Below are 24,049 nucleotides of genomic sequence, written 5' to 3'. Positions count from 1 at the left end.
GAATATGACGGTGGGGACACAAGGAATATGGAGGGGACGCTAGGAATATGACGGAGGGGGCACTAGGAATATGATGGTAGGGGATACCAGGAATGTAATGGAGGGGGACACTAGGAATATAAGGGCGGGGGACACTAGGATTATGATGGAGGGAAACTATACAATATGACAGAAGTGGACCTTATGAATATTACGGAAGGGGCACTAGGAATATGATGGAGCGACACAAGGAAAATATGACAAAGGGGCACTCAGCATATGACGGAGGGGGACACTGGGAATATGACGGAGAGGGGCACTAGGAATGGGCGTTGTGCCGGTGTTGGAAATCGAACCTGGGTCTTCAGTGTGACGAGAGACGTTTTAGCAATTGGCCTACCTAACCGCCCTTATTCTAATAAAATGGAATATACTGTAGTATATTATGCATGTCTGTCTTGCATTAAATATATGTATTGTAAAAGGATATGTATGCATGAACCAGATGAAATGGGGATTGTGCACTAGATTTGGAGAGAGTTAGTAGTCTTCGTACTATTCCAGACATGTCACGACCTCTAATAATGGTCTTGACACATTGTACCCATGTGATCCAAAGTCACGGTCATATATTCGGGTATGCCAAACGGACGCAATTGCGGCGTTTAAGACAATCGGCGAAATCGAACGTATTGTTTTTTTTAGTTTTATGCAATATTACAGCAATATCAATATTGAACCTGGTTCGTAGGCGGGACGAACGAATGCTTAAACCACTAGGCTATCCCACCGCCCCATTTGTATTAAAATGCACTTTAAAAGTAATGCACTTTAGTAATTAATGTACAGTAAACTACGGTTATAACGAACTCAAAGGGACTACTATTTTTAGTTCGTTATAACCGTAGTTCGTTATAAGCATATATACAGCATAACTACAGCAAATAGTCGGGACTAAAAAGTGAGTTCGTTACATCCGTCAGTTCGTTATAAGCGTGTTCGTTATAACCGTAGTTTACTGTATCTGTAATTAAATGTATGAACTGTAGTATGACATGTATGTATTGTTATCAGATGTAAGTGTTCAGTATGAAATGTGGTACTAAAATATGAAACATACGTGTTATGTAAATATTAAACGGAGTATTAAAAGTTTGTATTACATGTAATGCATTTATTGTATAAGAAATGTATTCTTATGACATGAAGCGCATGGACTTCATAAACATCCGGTACATCGATGAATCTAAATCGTGTATGTGCATTACGTTACCATGCAATTATTCTGACGTGATTCGAACGAGCAAAGTTAAACCTTTTGACACTCACAATTCCTGCTTACTAACCATTTGAAAGTATGTGTTGTGATATGAGTGAGTGAGATAGATATAATGCCGCTTTAATGGGGGTGGCCGGGTAGCCAACTGATTAAAACGTTCGCACGTCCCACCGAACTCGATTCTTTACATGGGTACAGTATTTGCAGGCCATATCGGATGGCGGCCGTTTCTGTATTGCTGTAATATTTCTAAAAGCGGCGTAAAACATGTACTCAGCCACTTACGTTGAAAACATGTCAGCTTGGTCACGGCGAGTCAGTTTGGAAGAAAAGAAAAGCAATTCTCTTCTTTGATGTTTACCACTTGGGTAGACCCAACCAGCATGCGTATTGTGTTCTACAGTATGAAATGAATATGCTGCAGTTATATATGTCAACATGGGCATTCGAATTAACGGAAACAACGGATCCCGAGACGGCTAAGGAACGCAACTATACACAGCCAGATATAAAATTTATTAACTGTAATATGACATTAATTTAATTTAATTTAGTATTAAATATGATAGCATGTGCTTTGCAATTACTGATGGATTTATCTGAAGAAGAACTGTATGTAATGCAAGATGCATAAGCTGTATCATTTAATGATACTGAAACATTGATATAAGCGGCGTAAAACTATACTCATTCACTCGAACCCTCACAGCCGTAAAATGCCGGCGGAAACGTACTAAGTAGGAGCTTGTGTATATCCTCTAACAGAATGATGAGGCGGAAATGGCTGAAGGAGTCCGTTAAATGCATTCTTACCTTTACTCTCAGATAGTTTACATGTCTTGATGTATTAAATGGTTTTGTAACTCACAGTGCAGAAACTCAGGTGATGTGTTTCCTTGATCTATACCTGTATAACTTAAGACAAGATAAGGTAAGATCATGCTTTATTGCCAGTAAGGGAATTCTGTTTACACCATGATCGCCTCCTCGGTGAATAGAGCGTCTGCCCAGAGCGGAAGGTCGGGAGTTCGATCCCCGGCAGCGTCATACCAAAAGTTGTTAAAAGATGGTACTTGTTGTTACCCTGCCTGGCGCTCGGCATTAAGGGCTTAAACAATAATGGGTCAGTATACTGTGTCTGAGTAGGCTATTCGTGTTATCCTACGACATTGTATCTCAGAGGGCTGGCACTATAAAATCGGCATTAGTCCGAAGTAGTACAAGCAGCTACACACATGCACACACACACGCACACAGGTACGTGCATGCACATCGTATTAATCTTGACCAAGACGTTAAACTCATTACACCCCACCTAGGCACTATTTTACATCAGAGCATTACAAATGTTACACAAAACATAATATATAAAGGGGAATACAAGTACACATTTTTAAGATAGACATAACATGGAACATGCGACATAAACAGTAATTAAAGTTAAAAGTTAAAGGAAACAAATGCTGTAGATATTGGGTTAACTAGCGTAAAAACACTAGGATTTAACATTTGATTTTCAGTGTTCCATTCATTTCCACATTTACGCCAAACGGAATCACATACACGTCCGCAGTCTGTCCTAATCTTACAATTTTCTTCAGTCTTTTCTTGTTTTGCTGTGAGAGGCCACGTTACCAGTATTGCACAGGGAACGTTAAAGCAGACTGAATACAACTGCTATAAGCTAAAAACACTGCCTGGGCAATGGGATTCCTGCTCACACATCTATAGCTCTGTACAGAATACACCTGTGACCTCACACACACACACACACACACACACACACACACACACACACACACACACACACACACACACACACATGGCTTGTATTCCACTATGACTCTCGTGTACATTATACACAGGTTCTGTCGGCACATTACGCTGGTCATTTCTCGAAATTCCGGCTTACTTTTCCACTCAAACATAACTTTTATGATTATCAGGAGAAGAGCTTTCAGTAAGTTTACATTATTACCCACAAATGTTTAGTTTAGCTGTTTAGTGCCAAAATATGCCCTTTCCTAAGACCACATAAAAACACTCAAAATAGGAAATTTATATCAGCTATTCTTTACAAATCAACCCGATGATAGGTTCGATCCCGACATGGGTACGATGTTTGAAGCCCATTTCTAGTGTCTCCCGTAGTGATATTGCTGGAATATTGATGAAAGGGGCGTAAAGCCATACTCACTCAATCACTCAAACTGATGATGCGATATTCACATCTACTAAGAAACATCAATATATGATTCATAACTATATGGTGCCTTTCCACAAACGTCCGAATCCTCACTGTTGGAAATTCAACAAATAATTAATTTGAAGTAACCTGTTCCGTTATATTTACATGAAAATCGATAGTGTCCTGTCAACTGCTACTTTTGTTTATTTGTTGTTTAACACAGTATTCAGGAATATTCCAGCAATATCATGGCAGTCTGTAAATAATTGAGTCTGGACCACACAATCCCGTGATTGATATCACGAGCATTGATTAAGATGTGATGACATGCAATCAACCAATCCATCGATCCTAATCACCCGATCCGTTCAGTAGCTGCTAAGACTATGCATAGTCACCAATCCCGATACAGAATATCACCTTATTAACTGCATGGCACGCATCAAGATATACGTTCAGATCTGTACAAGTACCAGTACGTGATCCTTGATACTTGTTTGCTTTAAACATATTATATTCACAAGAAGGGGAATGGCATTGGGTACAACTTAATGCACCTTCTACCAGACATTTACACCATAGTTTTACAATAAAAAAATATGTATCATTCATGAAAAGAATGGTAGGAACGAAAAGAATAGGACGGGAAAGGAAACAGTGGGAACAATGTTTACATAAATCTTTTTGTATTACATATAAAAATCTTTACATAATTCATTATCTTGTTCTTGTTAATCATTTCATATAATATCAATCGGGAACAGTTGGTGTAATTTCGACTCAAGTACTTCTAAACTTATATCTCAGGTTTTTCAATAAGATAATCGTTATAAGATATTTAATCGTATAAGGTATTTAACATCGGTGTTTTATGTATTGTTGTATATTTGATATCTTAATAAAAGTAAACATTATTCTAGTTCATTAGACACTTCAGTTTTTTTATATGTTCGCAACGTTTGACACTGTATCAATAATCGGGACAGTTATCCATTCACCAACCAATGCTAAATATTGTTTCCTGGGTGACACGGTACCAAAAAGGAATTTGTCTTCACCTGGTCCAGCTACAATGGAACAGACTAATGAGACTGTCGTCGCTGGAAACATTACACATGCATGTAAATGCACGCATGTAGTTATTATGCATTTTTATACTTATGTCATTATCTTATGCAGGTTCGCACAAGTTGTGTAACTCTTTATGTAACCTGGGGCAAAGAGTAGAACAAGTCGTGTAGGGCGACACAAGTGTATGGTTGCGACCCTTAGGCGTGGCAGAAGCTGTGATCGTGGGTTCGAATCCAAGATTGGCCTTGATTGTTTCTTAGTTTGTCAGCATCACACCCGTATTTGTGGGTTTCAGCTCCACGCGGAGACAACATGACTGAAATATAGTTCAAAGCGGCGTTGAACCAAACTCACTCGCTGCAGATACGCATCCCAATGTTTGTGTTTTATATTTTTGTTTGTTGTATAACGCCGTACGAAGCAATATTCCAGCTATATGACGGCGGTCTGTAAATAATCGAGTCTGGACCAGACAATCCAGTGATTGACATCATGAGCATCGATACACGCAATTGGGATACGATGATATGCATCAACCAAGTCAGCGAGCCTGACCAACCTATCCCGTTAGTCGCCTCTTCGGACAAGCATAATCGCCTTTTACGGCAAGCATGGGTTGCTGAAGACCTATTCTACCCCGAATCTTTACAGGTCAATCCCCATGTATTACCATGATGACATTCCAGAGCTCTTTGATCCATTGATCCAGAGAGCATTATAAAAACTATTATTGCCATTGTTGTTATTCGTAGTAGTAGTAGTAGTAGTAGTAGTAGTAGTAGTAGTAGTAGTAGTAGTAGTAGTCCGGTGGTATAATTATTTTGAACTGTCCTCAACGTGGAGATAAATGATAAATATATATGGCAACTGGAATACAACTACATATATTAAGTTTGTGTTTCACAGCTCTGCGACTCACAATATTGCTCAGCTTAATTTTTTTCTATCAACTTTCAAATAAACAAACAAATCACAATTATTGGTCATATAATCATAAACATCATATTTCAGTTACGTAAGCTTGATGTGTGAATGAAGTCTAAAGAGACGTACACGTTCATCTCTGTGGTGAAACTCACGCATAGGGGCGAGGGAATCTACATCGTGATCGGTGCATCCTTGTTGGGCTAAGGGACGCAACTCTGCACAATCGGCGACTTATACCACAGGGCCCACACGTTTCCACGTTTCATTGATTGAATGAGTGTCCCAGACAACACATGGTGTTAACGTAAGCACGTGCAGGTGTAGGGAAGGCACAATGCATATTATCACAGAAATTGTAAATACACCTAATGATAGCAAATGGTGAATATCTGGTTAACGTCCGCCCACTCATCTCCATCACCAAGGGCACAAACTAACATGTGTAGTCAACCTTCACCCTACAAGCAATTACTTAAACCTAATCTGACAAGTTGCACCAAATGACGAGGAGGAAAGTAGCCCTGAATCATCGCTGGATGATGATACGTTTCCACCCATTAAGCAATATTTACTCATCATCGAGATAAATGAAACGAAGTGGACAAATCAAAACGTCAAAGCCTCAGGAGTATCGAAATTCGTCGTATCGTATGAACAAAAAACAAGATTCAAAACCAAATATGAGCGACAAATGCAAAGAGCACTAGGTGTTCGCGAGACGGGTTGTCATGTCCACAACAGTTTGACGTCATTGTCTTAATGCAATATCTGAACCCTCGGAACAATACAAACACTTGCCACCAGACATGGTTAATCTCTTTTAAGAAACAAATACGTATTCTGAAAACACACATTCTGCATTGACTGGCAAGATAGGTATGAATGAAATAACAGATTTGAAACAGTAGCACCACTCACATAGAGATTGTGGTAAACATTGCACATTTAAACTGTTTATAACTAAATATCCGGGCCAAAGAAAGTATATACTACAAACAGGATTTGATATAAAAACGACAAGTTATCGAGGCGTTACTATACTAGGCTGACCTGTTATGAGATATCATTGTGAGACTCATTGATATGATCCATGTAATACCGCATTGTGTTACCCTATCTAATACATCACCATCGGAAACGCACTTCTTGTTTGATTCCACATCGAATACACAATTCTTGTTTGTTTCATGTTTAGCCACTATCAAACATTAGTGTATGCTTTCGTTTGCCCGACAGTTTATATCTGAATCTTTATTAAAAAAGTACATGCTACAAAGGGACTTAATAAAAGGAAATAAAAATAACTATTTATGCATTTTTGTATCGTTCTTATTCTCTGTACTCGGATAGGAAACGAGATAAACAAAGCATTTGGCAAAATAAGGTCAATATCCCAGTAACACATGTACATCCTGACTTCCTTCCAAATATGAGGGTAACTTCATTGCTTGGTTGTTGCTTGGTTGGTTTGTTGTTTAACGCCGCACTCAGCAATATTCCAGCTATATGACGGCGGTCTGTAAATAATCGAGTCTGGACCAGACAATCCAGTGATTAATATCATGAGCATCGATCCACGCAATTGGGATCGATGACATGCATCAACCAAGTCAGCGAGCCTGACCACCCGATCCCGTTAGTCGCCTTTTACGACAAGCATAGTCACCTTTTACGGCAAGCATGGGTTGCTGAAGACCTGTTCTACCCCGGAATCATTGCTTGGACAAGGTCCACGTCAATCATTTCTAAAATGACATCATGTTAAAGAAACATGACATGTAGATTTTACAAAGTATATCATGAACAAATCTGGCACTTAATAGAAATTAACAACCACAGTTAGTCGCAGAATGTGCTATTTTTTCCGATTTTGCCTTTAAATCCCAATTTGCAAAAAGACTTCAATTATTCATTTAAGATGCAAATTTAAACTACGACTTCTCACATCCGTGTTTTTAGCAATTAAACCTTGTTAGTACATTCAAGGCAATTTCTCAGTCATCTAATTCAAAAAGTTTTCAACTATTACTGTAGTTGGTGGCAGCGTATCATATAATCCTCGTCTTGACAGCTCCCATTCTGTGGAAATTGACGGTAAATGGACCGGGTGTTAATGTGTCGAGATTGTTTCACGGTTGCAAACTGGTGTTGGGAGGGGACGGGGACTGTTCTAGGAGCCTCGGAGGTTGTTACTGAAGCAGAGTCGTAAAACTCCGCGTTCCTTGTTCATTTCAGAGTCGCCATTTCCCGGCCACTCGAGGCACGCAAATGCGTTTCCCAAGAAGAAAGGAGCGACTAATTTTCATCTAAATAGGACTTCAATGGCTATTTAATGAGTGTCGTGAGGCAAACTTTGATAAATGGCGCTCCTGATTTATGCACCGACTAATCCCGTAGGCTCTGATATGAAATTTACATCTTCGCTCTGTCTCACGAAGCGAACGCCAAAATTCTAGAAAACGGGTTTGTAGCCACGAAGAAATCGAGTTACTGAAGGTTGGTTTGGGGAGTAAATTTCGTAAATGATCGTAAAATAAGACGATTGATGGGGACGCTTCTGCGGCCGTAATCCCCCGCACGGTAACCGAGGGGCCGTCGCCGACTTCGACTCTGCTAACTGGCAGTTGTAATTCTTCAATAACTTCCTCCTGTCTTACTGTTGGGGAAAGATACAATTCCCATCATTGCTTTAGATATATTTTGCCTCGTGTCTAAATTTGGATAGATTTTCCCAACTAAGAGGCAACAGAAGGTTCTCTTTTCCGATATGTCCGTGCCTCAGAGGTCTGCGGGAACACTTAATTGTATCTACACAAATTCTGCTTCATATCTAAGTTCCTTACGAATTACTCCGTGTACGACATTAGACGCTTTTTTACCCTTCTTCCTAATAATTCGTAAGTTTTTGTTCTGGCTCCTGGTTCCCCTGCTATCGCAGCTCACTTCACTAATATCGCTGCCTATCATCATCAGTATTCTATGGCAGTTCGGAGATTCAATAAAGATATACTGCTGCACAAATTACCATCATTAGCTCCGCGGTTGAAGTTTGGCAACGTCTGGAACGTCCTTCAATGGTCGCCCAACGATCCATACACGCTTATTTCTATGATAATGTCCGTCTCGCAGGGCCCGTTTTATTTGGAAGAGTCAAATGTCGACCAAATGCAATATGATTCATTTCAGCGATATGCTATAACTGATGAAATAGAATATTCAGCCAGGCAGTGTTTGGATGAAGAAACAACTTTATTATAACTCAAACTGAGCGGTGGCGATCCAGCCATGGTTTGATTAATCTTCGCTCTATTTGCAAAATTTCACGACTCACTAGTCTTTTGATTAACCCCTGAAAATCGGTGTCATCCGCTTATTAAGGGAAGATCGTTTCGCTATCGCTCTCACGTTGACAAGAACAATTTATACAACCCACAAAACCCATCTTTTCATATCAGTGAGACTTCACTGTGCTTCTGAGTCCCTCAAAACCAGAACTTGCACGCTAATGCATTTATAACACTTCTCGAAACATCGCGGAATTAGAGTAAATCTAAAATGATCAGCAGACTTTGGGAAGAGTTTTGCTGTAGTCTCTCCATAGGCGATTGATATACTGATAGAGCTTCCGTCGCATTCTATCTGAAGTCCCTCTAAGATCAGTTTGCCTTCAATAGACTCCAAGCCTAAATCATTAATTAGGAATACTCGTTATTTAATCAACGACTTAATTCTGTGTCTTTGCAGACTATAGAAATGGACGGAACTTTGCATCACTTCTCCGTATTGGGGCGAGGCTCGCGAGACGACCAGACGACACAGTTGCAAGCAGGGCAGACGACAATTGAAGAAGCGCGTGCCGGAGTGTCGTCTGCTGATTGCGTCACTATTGCTCCTGACGACACAATGCCGTCCTTTCACCACAAAAAAGCCAAAGACGAAAAAATGGCGTTTGGAAGCGAAGCTACCTTTTCAGGTAAGAAATTAGTTGTTTCACCTGACGGCGTCCTCAAGGAACGGCGTGACTGCTCAATGAGTAATATCATTTCAGAATAGTGGTGTTCCTGTTAGCATGACATAGTGCCATTTGTGGCGTGTTTCCTCTTAACCACTACCGGCTTTAGACGGGACATCCACAGGAGCGGAGATCCTGCAACAGAGACAGAATTACATTGTAAAAAATGAAGCTGATATTCAAGTCATCATTTAACTACTTTTACTACAAAGATTACACTCATGGTATACAATACATTTCAGTGGTGATGGTTTATGTACATGAATATATATTACATTGTGTTCCGTTTAACATTGCATGGTGGCTAAACATGGATAGGTCTTGTAGTATGCTTAGAGTGAAGGTGATATCACACTTTGGTTTGTAATAAAATCACGAGAGCCACCAATTTGTCTTCTGTGTAATCAACGGTTGCAATGCAAACAAGGGACAGCACGTGTCTGTATTAAATCATGTTAAATATCTTAGAAAAACGAAAAGACAATAAAACAAATATCGAAAGCGCGGAAGTGATAACTCTGTTTCGAATGGATCGTTCAGGAAATGTCATAAATGTTTTGTTTCAACGCGGTTAGCACACTGTATATAATATACAGAGAGACAAGAAATGTAATTATACCATAGAGAGACGGAATAACGTGGACAGAACAGAAACTTGATGATCATTATGATCAAAAGATCATAATCATAATTAATTCGTTATTCGTTTAGTACTCTTCTTTTTGAGGAGTGAAAAGCGCATTAACTGTCTTATCATTTGTTTACTTGTTTACTTTGGGTACAGATTGGTTCTGTATATTCCGGTAGTTTCAGAGTAAAATTATCCATTTGACATGTAATCAAGCAATGATGTAGAAGTTGCTGGTCCTTGAAAAGACATGGTGTATTGCTTTCAGAAAGAAACTGAATCTGAATACATGTTTAATATTTATTTTTCTCCACAGTATTTACATAACTAACAATACTGTGAAAGCTGCTTATTGCGCAAAAAAGAGTACAAAGTGTTATGATACCATTTACTGTTTATTACTGAAATTTATTATGAATTATCCTCAGCGTATCTGCCGATAGTTCATTGGAAGTAAGTAAACAAATATGCATCATGCAATGACATCAATAATTATATTATATTATTTCGCACGAAAAGCTATAAATACCCAGTGGAAAAAACTCTGTCTGAATACCAACATACAGCTGTGTAGGACTACTACACATTTTCAAAAACTCAGCTATTGCCAATAGACGTTCTTGTGTATTAAGTAACACTTGTGTTATAAATACCAAACCATGATTCTGAACAGATTGAACCTCATGGAAATGTACATTTGTACTCCATTTCCTTACAGACACAGGCATAACAACCCCGTATGTATCTCATGGTAATAGCGTCCAAGATGGCTATTGTTCCCACTCAGAATGTAAACAGATTTAATCAACTGCAAGGGTTGCCTACTTGATTAACTTCTAATTAGCCTCTGTAAATGATATGATTGGGAGTCAAACACCAGAACTAAATCTCCCGCCCCTGTTAGGTAAGGGTGAAACTAGCATCTGTAATATTGCAAACGCTTAATTAACTGCGTCCAAAATTAGGGGGTATGACAATCTGTCATTTAACGTTTGTGTGAGACATCTGAGACGTTAAATGCTCTCACCACAAAGAGGAGTATTGCCAATCTTATTATTAGCACCATTATCAGTTCTCCAAATTTGATATGTCCCTGATATTAGGATACTACTTAAAGCCTATTTTTAAAAATGACATTTTAATGATATTTATCATTTTATCTAAATTCTTTATAATGTGTATATACAAAGGATATATTTTGGAGTATTTTCATAATTACATTCAGAGGAATATTATATTCAGGGTCAAATATTGACTGTTTCGTGATGAAAGACTGATGTTTGTGTATTCGGTAATGCATGTTTTAGGGTGAATCGGTATTTCAAGTCCATGTGACATTTAAGTGACTACTGTTGCCAGCATTTGTTTAAAAATTGTTCTAATTATGGCAAAAGACTCAAAAAAGGTTTAAGAATGAAATACGTTTTGATTGCCGCTCCGTTTTTAATATATTGTTATAAGTGTAATAGACGGATAATACTTTAAAATATTATTACCATTAATTAGTATTTTTATACCTTAATATTCAAATTTAAACTATACGAAAATAACACAATTTTAAGCTTCTGTGATGTTTCAACAGGAGACCACATAGTGGTAGCGGAAGAGTCTTTGTGTTTATATTTCCGACAGAAAAAAAACAAATATAAATTTAAGATCTCTAGTTTCCAATATGAATAATAATCTTCAGGATTTGATGTATTTTGCGTATAAGTTTGTTATATTATCCACAATGATGATGTGTTAAATACCTTGAGTTAATTAAATATAGATACATGAGTACAAGGATATCACAAAGTACGCACTTGGCGTCATTCTAGAATCTTACATACCCCACAAACGGTTACTTCACAAACTCGACATTTACAACATACATTCGTCGAGATCATTCAGCTATATCTCAGACGTCCTCCTGATTATTGTTATCTTGGAGATTAATACCCTTTTGAGAAATTAAGACCTTGAAATTATATTTAAGTAGTACCCGCAAGGTGACAATGATTGGCATCTAGATGATGCATACACAAAAACCACTTGCTACTTTACGTGACTGTTATTTCTAATTAAGTGTCTACATGAGAACGTTACGCCCCAAATGCCACTTGGTTGTGACAGATATGAGGTTAATAAGCATCGACTTACATTTATTATACCCAGAGACATAATGTATAATTATATGCATGCCACTGTATGATCTAAGGAGTGAACGTGCATTAATTACTGCTTTCTTACATATACTTCTGAAAAGAAGTTAAAGAACTCCCGATTCTTTCATATTATTTTGGTTGATCTGTCATGGCATAACAAATTAACTATAGTAATATGAAAGAATCGGGTTTTCTTTATATCGTTGGTGTGGTATATGACATATCAGTGACTCTTGACAAGAAATTGAGTCAAATTGAAACGATGAATATCCAATGTCCATGTTTGTTTATAACTCTTACTTATCATTTTGGGGGTCATAATTAATCAAAACAACATGGAAGCTGCAAACATGCATTAACAATATAGATCAAAGAATGAATCAACATCAGTCAATATTTTTAGGTCGGATGAATCCGTAATTGTGTTAAGTAATTGTGTTTGCTTTGTACAAACGAAAAGGACAAACTAGTTTAACATATCACACATATAAATCAAATTGCGACATGAATCCAACGATAGGTTGATTATGTTTGCTCGTTACTGTATTGTCACCACCACACCATGCGAGACGAGCACATCCATCTGGAAATGTCTGTATGTATTTGTACGTGCCCTGTGACCAATTATTGGTAGTTGATCCATGACTTTGTCTGCGACATGCACTGAACTGACATGTGTCCAGCTTCAGTACCAGATGGAGATGCTATCTACCATGCCCCCATTCAACGATGTCGCAACAAAATGGCCACGGCAGATTTATGAAAAGTGATAAAAATTCTATCACGATAAGGTGGCAATGCAAATTAGGCCTAATAGGAGGCACTCTTTATACAATTATTTAGAGAAAGATAGTCGGAAGATAAAACGGGGAATGTGACATGGATTGGACTCATCCTTGATTTATGATTTCAAAATGGCTGTGCTCTGGTCCCAAGGGACGAGGCGTCCGAATAGAGTGATGTCCCCTTCTATCACTAACAATGGCACTATTGTGAGTCTCTCAGATGGCTCGGCTAGCTAAAAAGACAGTCTTGAAATGACTTTCATAAAGTTGGTGTTACCATAAAATAATAATGTGTTTCTGAATGAAGAGTTTGAGAGCGAAAAACGGAAAAAGGCAGGCCAGATTGAGTTTTGTAAAAATGAAGATCCACTCTTGACATGACGCGTTGAGGGGTATAATCCTTCCATTATGATTATTCGTATTCTGGACAAGACGAATGTCACGCCAATAGAGACACAATAAGCTGGACGTACATCCGTCCCATAGTCATTCAGCTAGATGTACTTGTATTGTGAATAGGACGGCGTAATGATATTGCCAATACCAGATTGAATGAAACGAGCGTTGCATGCTATACTCAGACCTGTCACCAATCGTTTTCTATGACTCAAGTGCATACTACTTTGTAAACTTTTTAATGTGATCTAATTATACTGTAAATTCGACGTTATGATTGTGAAGAAGGAAATATTACGAATTGCTCATTTTCAATAAAATGATAAGGAAGACTCGACACATTGCATATTAATAGGTATCGTCTTGTACCTTAAACGAGATATGTTGTATATGTTATTTTATCGATTTTAATGTATACTTGGATCGACTTTCAACTTTGTGTGTCTGCGTCCTTGTACAATGCGCTGTTTTACCTGTTTTACTTACATTTTATTAGGCATAATATGAGGTGAAACAGTACACATGGACCTCTCAAACTAGTTCTTACTGTGTAGTATAATTCTCGCAGGCCCATCCATACAAGTATTTATCAGCCCTAATTCATCTTTACAATGCCATCTTTACAACTTCAAATTATTCCCGCAACAATACCGTTTTTGGAACTCATGACATTCCCGGGATGGTAGACATTTCGTGGGGGTGGTATCAAAATATAATTCTTCTGAAGAAAATGTTCAACAATCGTAGCATTGCAACTTCAAAGTATGCCTGTGCGCTCCTATGTCCAAAGCTGACGATGTACTGGCACATTCTCCTGACAGTTCAAAGACAAGAAAATCCCTAGTTTGGCGCCAATGCAGCCCTGTTAAGATTTTACCTAGCTTGTCAAGCTAGCTGAGGCTCCCAATGGAGAGAGATGAACAACTCACGTTGACTTCTGATCGTAAATTGTCTCAGAGAAGCATGGCTACACTCTCTAGGTAAACAATGTACTGGCTTGTCTTTGTTGCTCTTGTTTGTTTTTTGCACGAATCAAAAGACCGAGTAATCATGTTATGATACAGTTCTGTTTGAACGTTGCTTGTTTTATGTCTAAGGCGGTGGTATTGTAACCGTGTTTGCCGCACGTTGTTCCTGCTATATGAAACGGAAGTAGTTATGTTTTGACGCCGCACGAGACGGCATAAATCTCCTCCATAAATAGAGAGTTCTACAATGGGAGGAAAATCACGCCTTTATCAATAGAGGCCTCTCTGGATGGTCGCTACTGTATAGTGCAAACACTTCTATGTGCGCGCACGTGAATCATTAGACGACTTGTGGACACATATTACTCAAGTGGCAAAGAAATTAATCTATTTAGTAACACAAGGGTTAAAAACTCACAGCCGCCCCCCAAATCTTAACTTCGTTGTTGTGTTGGCTTCAAGGTTCGTTGCAAACTACTTTAGACCCTCGAAAAGATCTTCCTTCCACCTCACGTTCTCATTCTAAAACAAGGGGTGAGTTAATATTCTCCAGGACTGTGCAGGAAGGGCGCCCATTTTTTGGTTCGGTCTATGCGGGACACCTGTCCCCCTCAGATTGCGTCCGACCCCTCCCCCACCCACACAGGCGAGGCTTTGTATCTAACACAGGCTCCGGACAATACGAACCGTTAGTCTCAAGGAGGTATTCACCCCACACGGCAGGCGCACGCGGCACGTTATACTCCACGCTGATCTAGTGATGTGCGAAAATATCTAACATATGGGGTTGAAATCTTAATTCAAACCTAATTAAGCTTCGACCGAAGGATCACACGGCAAATATTGGGCGTTGCGCAAACTATACCCACAGTCGTTTGTTGACTAGATCTTATAGCAATGAGAAAAAGTCAACACGCGATACAGCCCAACTTGCTATACAATATTGTTTTATTACAGTCAACACACAACCGCCCTATGTCCTCTGTTTGCGAATCGCCACTCTAAAAAATCATTACATGGATTGTGAAGCAGGAATGAAGTTTTAGTTTGTTCAGGGATTATAACGTTATATACAGGCCCCGTTTAGCCTTCGCATGTACATGGCATAGAGGGTGGGGAGACGACCACAGCCAAGTAGCATTCCAGACTTTCTTAATGTTCATCACAGTTAACTGATAACCCAAACACCAGGTTATCGTGGCAAACAAGCTATTTTTTGTTGACTAGATATGTTATCAAATTATGCCCACTGTTATCGCAAGGGGCCTATGTGCAAATACTGCTGAGCATTGAGTAACAAGGAACTTTGAAATATTGACAGTGATCACATATGTACAGAAATCGAACTTTGGATATAACATGTAATTTGAAAAGAAAAGACATATCTTGAAGTTATAATGTATATCCGTTATGATCTTCGTGATCTGGTAACCATAACGTCATGGCGGTAAGCTAAACAATAGTTCCGGCATGTGACTACATTCAGATTATAAAATCGGGTTATGAAATAATTGTAACAAAGTTCATTATTTTTATGTTTATCCGTACAATCTATTCACAGCTGCAATCAGTTAGTCACAAATCATTTGAAAACATTTGAAATATATTGGATTTTTTAAAACAAAACACTCGAGTGAAATATTAATTTATAACTTGAGATAAATATAATATTTCATAAAAGAATACATAATAAAACCACGTCACCCAGTTCAACTATGTACATATATAATAATTGCTGAATAGACTGCCGGGAAAACAAAGTATACACCTATTGTTGGCTACAAATGGAACAAAGAAGAAATGGTTATTCGATGGTGAGGTATTTGATACGGGTACGACCTTAAATTGGCAGTGTTTCGGCGACTGATTTCAGCCAAGTAACGTTTTGATAACCTTTGTAAATTTTGGTAAAATTCAATTTTCAAGAGTATAATTTCTTTTGCTCGGCAGTATATTTTGAATTCAGTTTCATGTTATCGAGATTAAAATATGAATTTAATTTTTATTATAGAATTAAATCTTATATACATGTCATTTTCTGTTGTTGTATCTCTTAATAACAAGAATATATTCTTATAAGTTCAAATTTTAACGAAATATCTGCGAGAGGGATGATGTGATTCACCAGTATGCTCTAGTTTAATTAATATAGTTACAAATCGTAATAGAAGTGGCTGTAATTTAGAAGGTATATTGCAGTTATTCAGAAAACAAACTGACGCCGCCGTTTATTTTATCGAAATGAAACATGTGAGGAATAATGTCCACCAGCATTTATGCCATACACATTAGTTACAAGCATTTAACAATTATTACGCAAACGAAATTCCTTTTAACAATATTGTTATATTGACACAATTTCAATGAAACAAACGAATTCCATTTCTACACTTGTAATAAGTATATGCTTACAATAGTATAGACATAGTATGTTGAGAGCACCCTACAAATATGACGTCAACTAATCGTGAACATTAATATTTTATCCGTTTATTCAAAAACAATAGATATAAGGGAGAAACTACAACGACAAAATCCCGACTTTAACGCCAAAACAATCTGCATATATCAATCAGTTATGAAAAAAATGAAGTTTTCGGAACTGTACAGATTTAAACAATTATAATTTAACAAACGATCTTAAAACGACATTAACGGGAGTTTTTGTTAATTTCGTGACTCAAATAGCTAGTTGAAATGATACGGAGTAGCGAGCCCAGCTTGTCTGAACAGCGTTGTAATAACGGTATACAGATGGTTGGGGGAGATTAATGCTGTGTCCCCGTGGTCCCTCTACGTGAGCAGAGTGCGCTACGTGAGCAATCATACTGACCCCTAGTCCCCGCTAATCTCCTCTCTTATTGCCTTAACAAGCACCGAGAGATGCAATTGACATGATACACTCTTTGAAATAGATACTGAATCGACCCAAGATTGAAACAAAGACAAGACAATCTTGTAATATGCAGGAACAAGTTTCGCCAGATTTAGGTTGAATAATGGTGGCATTATTTCATTTAGATTTGTGCGTTAAGTATTAGATTGGGATCATATTTTGTTGCCATATGGAATTATTTGAACTATAGAAATAATATTTGGAATTTCAAAGAAAGGGATGTATTTTCAATGATAAGGTTGGGTAGAGATAGATGAATATTATATTATGAAGTTGCGTTAAAATGGTCGAAGCAATAACATTTTACTAAACCTATATTTTCATTGTTTCAGTTATACATGTTTGACAAATTGCGATTATCTTTATCCTATTAAGTACATTTAATAAGCGACAAATTATGTCTTGGGCAATTCTTAGACATACAACTCATTTCTATAATAGGGGAAGCCAAACAACAATATGCAGGACCTTATTTGTTTCCGTATATTCATGAACAATGGCTCTCTCTCTCTCTCTCTCTCTCTCTCTCTCTCTCTCTCTCTTTCTCTCTCTCTCTCTCTCTCTGGTACCCGCGCGTGTAGTGCTGACGCTTCCATGCACCATACTACTACTTGTTAAGATCCACCATGATATTTGTTGACGAGTGTTAATCCAATTAATGCAATATGTCACGAGGGATTATTTCTATACAACTTGACTTCAAACAAGACTGAGGCAAGGGATCTGCAGCAGACTCCGAAAGAATAGGATGGACCTCCTAAGACGACTTACGTGCTGAGGCTATGCAATGAGTTCAAGCCCGGGCCTCCATAAAATAAGCAATTTCTCGCTAAGGATAAGCCTATACGAGAGGCTATGCATTCTGACTACCTCGTTAACGGCAATATAAAATACAGTTTCAGAAGTTTGGGAAACTTAAAGTGACTGAACTGTACGTTACTGGAAATCAAAATTTCTGTGATAACATTAAAAAAATTCATAGCTTTCGTAATGCATATATACTATTCATTTAGGTAATGGATGTAGGTAATGAATAAATCAGACAGAATGGGTTGGCTTTGGCATAGGACGCATATATTTATTTGTTTTAAGAAATATAATACCACCATTTCTCTTTCACTTTGACGTTATGACCATTTAGGTGTTTTAGTCAGTTTTTCTCCCACAGCTGAAACGGAAGATGATGTTTCAGTTGCCCGTGTAGTTGCAGATAGCTCGATACTGTGTGTGGTACTAAACCAACAAGCATGTTATTGTACACAGTAAAGGCAGTGGATCTCACAACCATCAACAGAGATCCACACAATATGCGTTTTCATCCTTTGTCAAAATCCGTTAATGTCAGGCACCCATCGAGATTCTTTGAACATTTGTGACACCAGATCTTAGTAATGGCGTCAGAAGTATATTCTAAACATGAGATTGTATGGTATGATGATTCCGATAATATTTTCCTATACAGACAGTTAACAATGGCGTATCCAATACTATTATGAACATGTTCCTGTCTGGACGTGTCTAGCATTTCCCAATCACAAGAGACCTGGCGGTTCGGTGTTGTGATACTAACTGTATGTCCTCTTTTTAAATGGTTTTGCTAAATGATACAATGTGTGTTATTTTTTCATACTTAAAAAGTAATTGGCCTCCACTTAAGTGCACCGTTTCTGAATGTTCTGCTTACTTTCATGTATGAGTTTTCAAAAAATTGAAAGTTGCCTCCGAATTTACAGTAAATCAGTAGCGATTGTATTTGTATGTTTTCCAATGATTAAAGGGAGCTGCAAATTGCGTCTGATCTTGAGATAGGCATATTGTCTTGAATCTGGAAGCAGCGCTACGGTTAAGAGGAAACGATTAATCTTCTTGCGCTGTAGAAATAACACATCACAGTTTGATACGTACGTTTATTAAGGCATTTTAGAAAATGACAAAATACCGTTACACGCTTGAGGAAATCGGAGATATTAAAGCTAATTTTGTTGCGTGTCTCAATTTCCTCAGAGCTATCACCTTCGCAACCTCCGGTATAAAGCTGTTTAACCTCAAAACCATCCCTCATCGGAAGTTATTTGACGAGGGGACATCACTTTCCTTCCTCCTTCAACTGACGATGGGATCGTTGATTCTGAAATGGCGATACTATAAATCTGGTCCGTGATATCTTAAATACGATTCACGAGGGACTTTCAGTGAGCAAACGGGCGGCTATAGGGGCCCCTAGGGACGTTGGCGTTAGCCAGTTTGGTATTAATTATGATATATGGCGCATTTGTGTCAGATACAAGAAGACGTTGTTTCGACTACACGTTACGTGCAATATGTCTCGGGCGTGAGAGTCTTCGGGGACAGTATTGCTGTCACCTGCTTCATTAGCTTGTATGTCGGTGCAAATTGAAATAAACTTTGTAGCCTATTCTAGCGTTCCAAGGATTTAATGATCTATTGACGGGGCAAGCAACCCCTGAACCTTCCATTTTACTCTTCGCGGCAGATTACGAAGAGAGGAAATCACAATCGCTCATTTGCATCTAAATGCGCTCCTTGCCTCTGCCAACGTTAGGGACGAGGCTGTCATGTAAGAAACAGGTTCCCCATCAGAAGCGAGGCTATTCCGCCAGAACTTGACAGCTCCGAACTAGGCTTTGTGCTGGAGGATTTGGGAAAGACAGGACCTTGTAATGAATGTCCAATCTTCAAGAAATATTGGTGCGATTAAAATCTCAAAGCCGGTTACCAAGACGAACTATCTCTCATATCTGAATTAAGAAGGGACGTTGTATAACAATTTATAGTAAATTATGTTAATTCGACAATAGCTTCAAACTGATCGCAAGGCCCTCTGAACCGAACCTAAGAACATGAGACGCAGGTCACGATGAAGGGGTTTTCTAGAAGATCGGGGCTATCGTAATCATCTTCACATATTAAACCATAGAGGCTGTAAGCTATTGAATTTCATTTTTATAGGCTACCTAAATCTAGCATAAGAGATGTTTCAATTGAAATTTTAGATAACAATATGTATTGATTTTTTCAAATTAATACTTAAATTCATTTAAGAAATAGTTCGTGTGTAGTTTATAAATTTTAAAGTAGTTTAAACCATTCTTCAATTGGTTTAAACCGTAACACATTTAGAAGGCCACGAAATAGGACAGTGTTATAAAGTTAACCTTTTTTATGTTATCAACATAAGATTGCGGATTTAGTTTTTTTTTCTCCACTGATGTATCATATGAGTCAAGCGGCATGATAGTGTAGCAGTTATCTCCCCCTGACCGACAGTAATTAACACCAGGGTGACTTCGGTGCTTGACATCTATTGTCTGATAATGATGCTTGCTCAAAATAGAATATTTTCTGATTAGACTTTTCATTTTCCCTCTCATAGGAAGCAATTCATATAACGGCACATCGAGAATCCCTGTCACACATTGGCGTGATGCGTGTTTTATATTCAACAAGCTGCTTTTAATCAAATATTAGTTAAGTCCCCTGGAGCGGAACCGGAAATTGTCGTAGAACGCCCTCTGGTAAGAGAATTAATCTTCCGGCTAAATTCCATTCGTCACTTAATCTTTTGACAAGTTCACCTTCTCAATGTGTGATGTTCGGCTAAGAATTTCCAATTCGATTCAATTCTTTCTACCGGTGTAAGATTTAATAGTAGCCCCCAACAGGATACAAACCCTCACTCAGACTTTACAATTAAGCCGACTGCAGAGTTGTTGATGATACGTTCCAATACAGAGTCCAATAGGGCAATTACTCCTATTCAGTATCAGCATGCGACTTTGGCAATAAAAAACGGTTCCTCCAGATTCAGCATGTTACCGACTTGATTCCTAATAAAGCTGCACTTACTCTGACTTCACGGTCTGTAGCTTTATCGCTTACCATCACCAATAGCTTCCACAGTTCTCTTCGTCTTCCTGCTATGTACATACATGAGCGATATTGACTGTTTCATATGATTACATGTACGCTATCATGATGATTATACACATATATGTTTTATGTAAGGCTGATATATTCAGTTGTAATCATATCCGTGGACTATCATATCTGTGGCATATTGCCTATCTGTGGTAATGCGTAGTGTGACATGTCCATTTTGGTCTTGAAATGATATGGTCTAGTGGTCTAGTCGGAAGGTCGAGGTTCGATCCTCGGCCGCGTCATACCAAAGTACGTTGTTAAAAGGTGGTACTTGTTGTTACCCTGCCTGACGCTCGGCTAACAAAGGACTTGTCGTCTCGGAGTCAGTATACTGTGTCTGATTTGGGGTATTCACGTTAAACTGCAGGGTGGTATCTCAGCGGGCTAGCGCTATAAAATCGTATTAGTCCGGACTAGTACAAGCACAAACACGCATACACACACACACACACACACACACACACACACACACACACACTCACACGCACACGCACGCACACACACACAAACACATGCACACACACACACGCGCGCGCAATAATCATGAACGCGACGTTTAACCTAATTTCACCTCACCATGAATTGATTACCCAATTCGCATGCAGACAACATAACCGCTTCTGTATTTGTAATTATTATTATTATTATTATTATTATTATTATAATTATTAAGACATCATTTATATCTGTTTCACAAGTGTAATTGCGTTTCTCATGACAATTATGCATACGCACAATATCTAACGGCCGGGGTGGGATATTAGATAGTCATTAAAACTGCAAACAACAATATAGTTAAATAGAAATAGAAAATATTGTTTTATATTTAACATGTTTCAAAAGTAAATCAGACTTGCTAATGCAACATGTATCATCATATAACATTCAGAAATTGCCATTTCGTGTCTTTCTACACCAGACAGACATCGGTTACCGCGAGAGAACAACCCGTTTAATTCAGTAAGAAACTTTCTTCGCTAACTAAGAAATTCCCAACCACCTTATACAATTTGATACCTGATACGCAAACATGGGAAAGTTGAATCCGTAAGCGTTTATATGCAAAATTCTATGGAATGGAATCTCTTCTATATGTATGCCTTCAGCGAGCAACTGTTTTTAACGATGCTACATAAATGTGGCATTGCGTCAGGTTAATATACCTATATGTAACCACTTGGGATCACCAAGCCTAAGACCTATTTACACAGTCAATAGAATGCGATGGCTAACCTAATGTATGTTTACAATTCAAGATTCGTCTGAGGTTATTCTTGGTGGCGAAAATCCAATACATCAGCATATGTATTATAGTATAAAAGGATCACTGACAGCGTCCAAGTAAGCCCGATTAGTAGACGTCCAAACAATGTTGTCTGCAATAACAGTATCTTCATCTTGCTTTTGCCTTATTAAGACTGAGATGACAGTTGATGTAGTTTTATGCAGAAGGCACCCATCAGTAATCACGAAACGTCAAGGATTAAAGGAATAAGGGTACATGTTTCTACCACTGTAAGCGCCAAACATATTTGTTGAAATCCTACCGATTCCAGTGTCCACCAAATACCGTTATCCTTAAATCCAGATAAAGTCAAAGACCCCCAGCCCATCTTTGCACCTTGTTCAGATCCATGTGTAGCTAGGAATGTCCGAAAAGAGAATAACGGAATGTGAAGGCATTGTCCAGTTGTTTCAACTCTTCAAAGCTTTCCAGAGTAGACACTTGGATCAAGAGACCACTTGAGGGCTATCACTTAATCTCTGGAATGGTCAGAAGAACTTCCAGAAATAACGGATAACAGTAACGGAAAAGCACGTGATATTAACTTGTTAATAATTGACAATGGACTTTGTCTTTCAAAATAATGCTTCTCTTTGTCGTCAACATATGACAGGATTTATAACCAAAATATACATCATAAATAGTTCCATTCACCACCACAATCATGCTTCTCACCTTGCTTGCTACTAAATCGTACATTATACATTCCATACAATGAAATCGCTCATATCTTGAAATCGCATCTAGCTGAGTAAAATGGGACAGAATGAAACAGAAATGAACAAAGATAAGACCAAACACAAACATCCTTTATGTCAGACACAGATAGGTGATTATTGTCATAAACGTACAAATGACGTAATTATTCATATACGCCATTTCATTACATTCTTCAAAGACCATTAATACTTATAAGTCTGGTGTTAGAATACAACTTGTAATGCCGTTCATGGTACTGTGAAACCCCCTTCATCCGGAAGGTACCGTTTGTAAACTGAAATGGTTCTGATTACACAAGCCCGGACCCGAGTATTGGATACGTATGTCTGACTGTATTTATGCAGTGTTGTTTTTATTAATTTAATATAGGCCTGAAGGCCGCATATTGAATTTATTTTATGTCATCAAACACTCTTAACTGTGTGTAACAATGTGTGACATTTAACTTAACCACTCTGATGATGGTTATGATTACCTTTTATTTATATAACCAATGTTACCAACGTAATCGTCCTGAAGGTTGGTTCCCGGACTTGCAAGATTTGATTGTACATGCATATCCATATTCCATTAACTTCCTGGTTGTCCATGTATTGTAATGCTGTTCGTGACATCGCATACATGTATATAAGATGCAAATACCAACACAACACTAGATGTTGGTTTAATGCCACGACAAACAGAGAAACACAAGATTAATGAATCCAATTTATTGTATTCGAAAACGAATAGCAATGAAAACCATTGAAAACGAGTCATTTCGTCTGATGGGAGCGGAACGACTACGAGCCGACGTCATTCGCTGTATACAGGAAATATCACACAA

General features: G+C 38.2%; 1 protein-coding gene across 1 annotated transcript in view; it reads left to right on the top strand.

Annotated features, from left to right (window-relative positions):
• The first annotated feature begins 9,188 nt into the window (after positions 1-9,188).
• LOC124132783 (pituitary homeobox x-like) overlaps positions 9,189-24,049 on the top strand; it is a 66,444-nt gene continuing 51,583 nt past the window's right edge. The window contains exon 1 of the mRNA XM_046496909.2: positions 9,189-9,417. Coding sequence (XP_046352865.2) covers positions 9,198-9,417 — 220 coding nt within the window. The 5' untranslated portion in view covers positions 9,189-9,197. The remainder of the gene's footprint in view (positions 9,418-24,049) is intronic.

Source organism: Haliotis rufescens, unplaced genomic scaffold (assembly GCF_023055435.1).
Source record: "Haliotis rufescens isolate VD_foot unplaced genomic scaffold, xgHalRufe1.0.p SCAF_11, whole genome shotgun sequence".
NCBI classification, from domain to species: Eukaryota; Metazoa; Mollusca; class Gastropoda; order Lepetellida; family Haliotidae; genus Haliotis; species Haliotis rufescens.
Note: the sequence above shows the minus strand (reverse complement) of the source record. Positions and strands in the feature narration are given on the sequence as shown.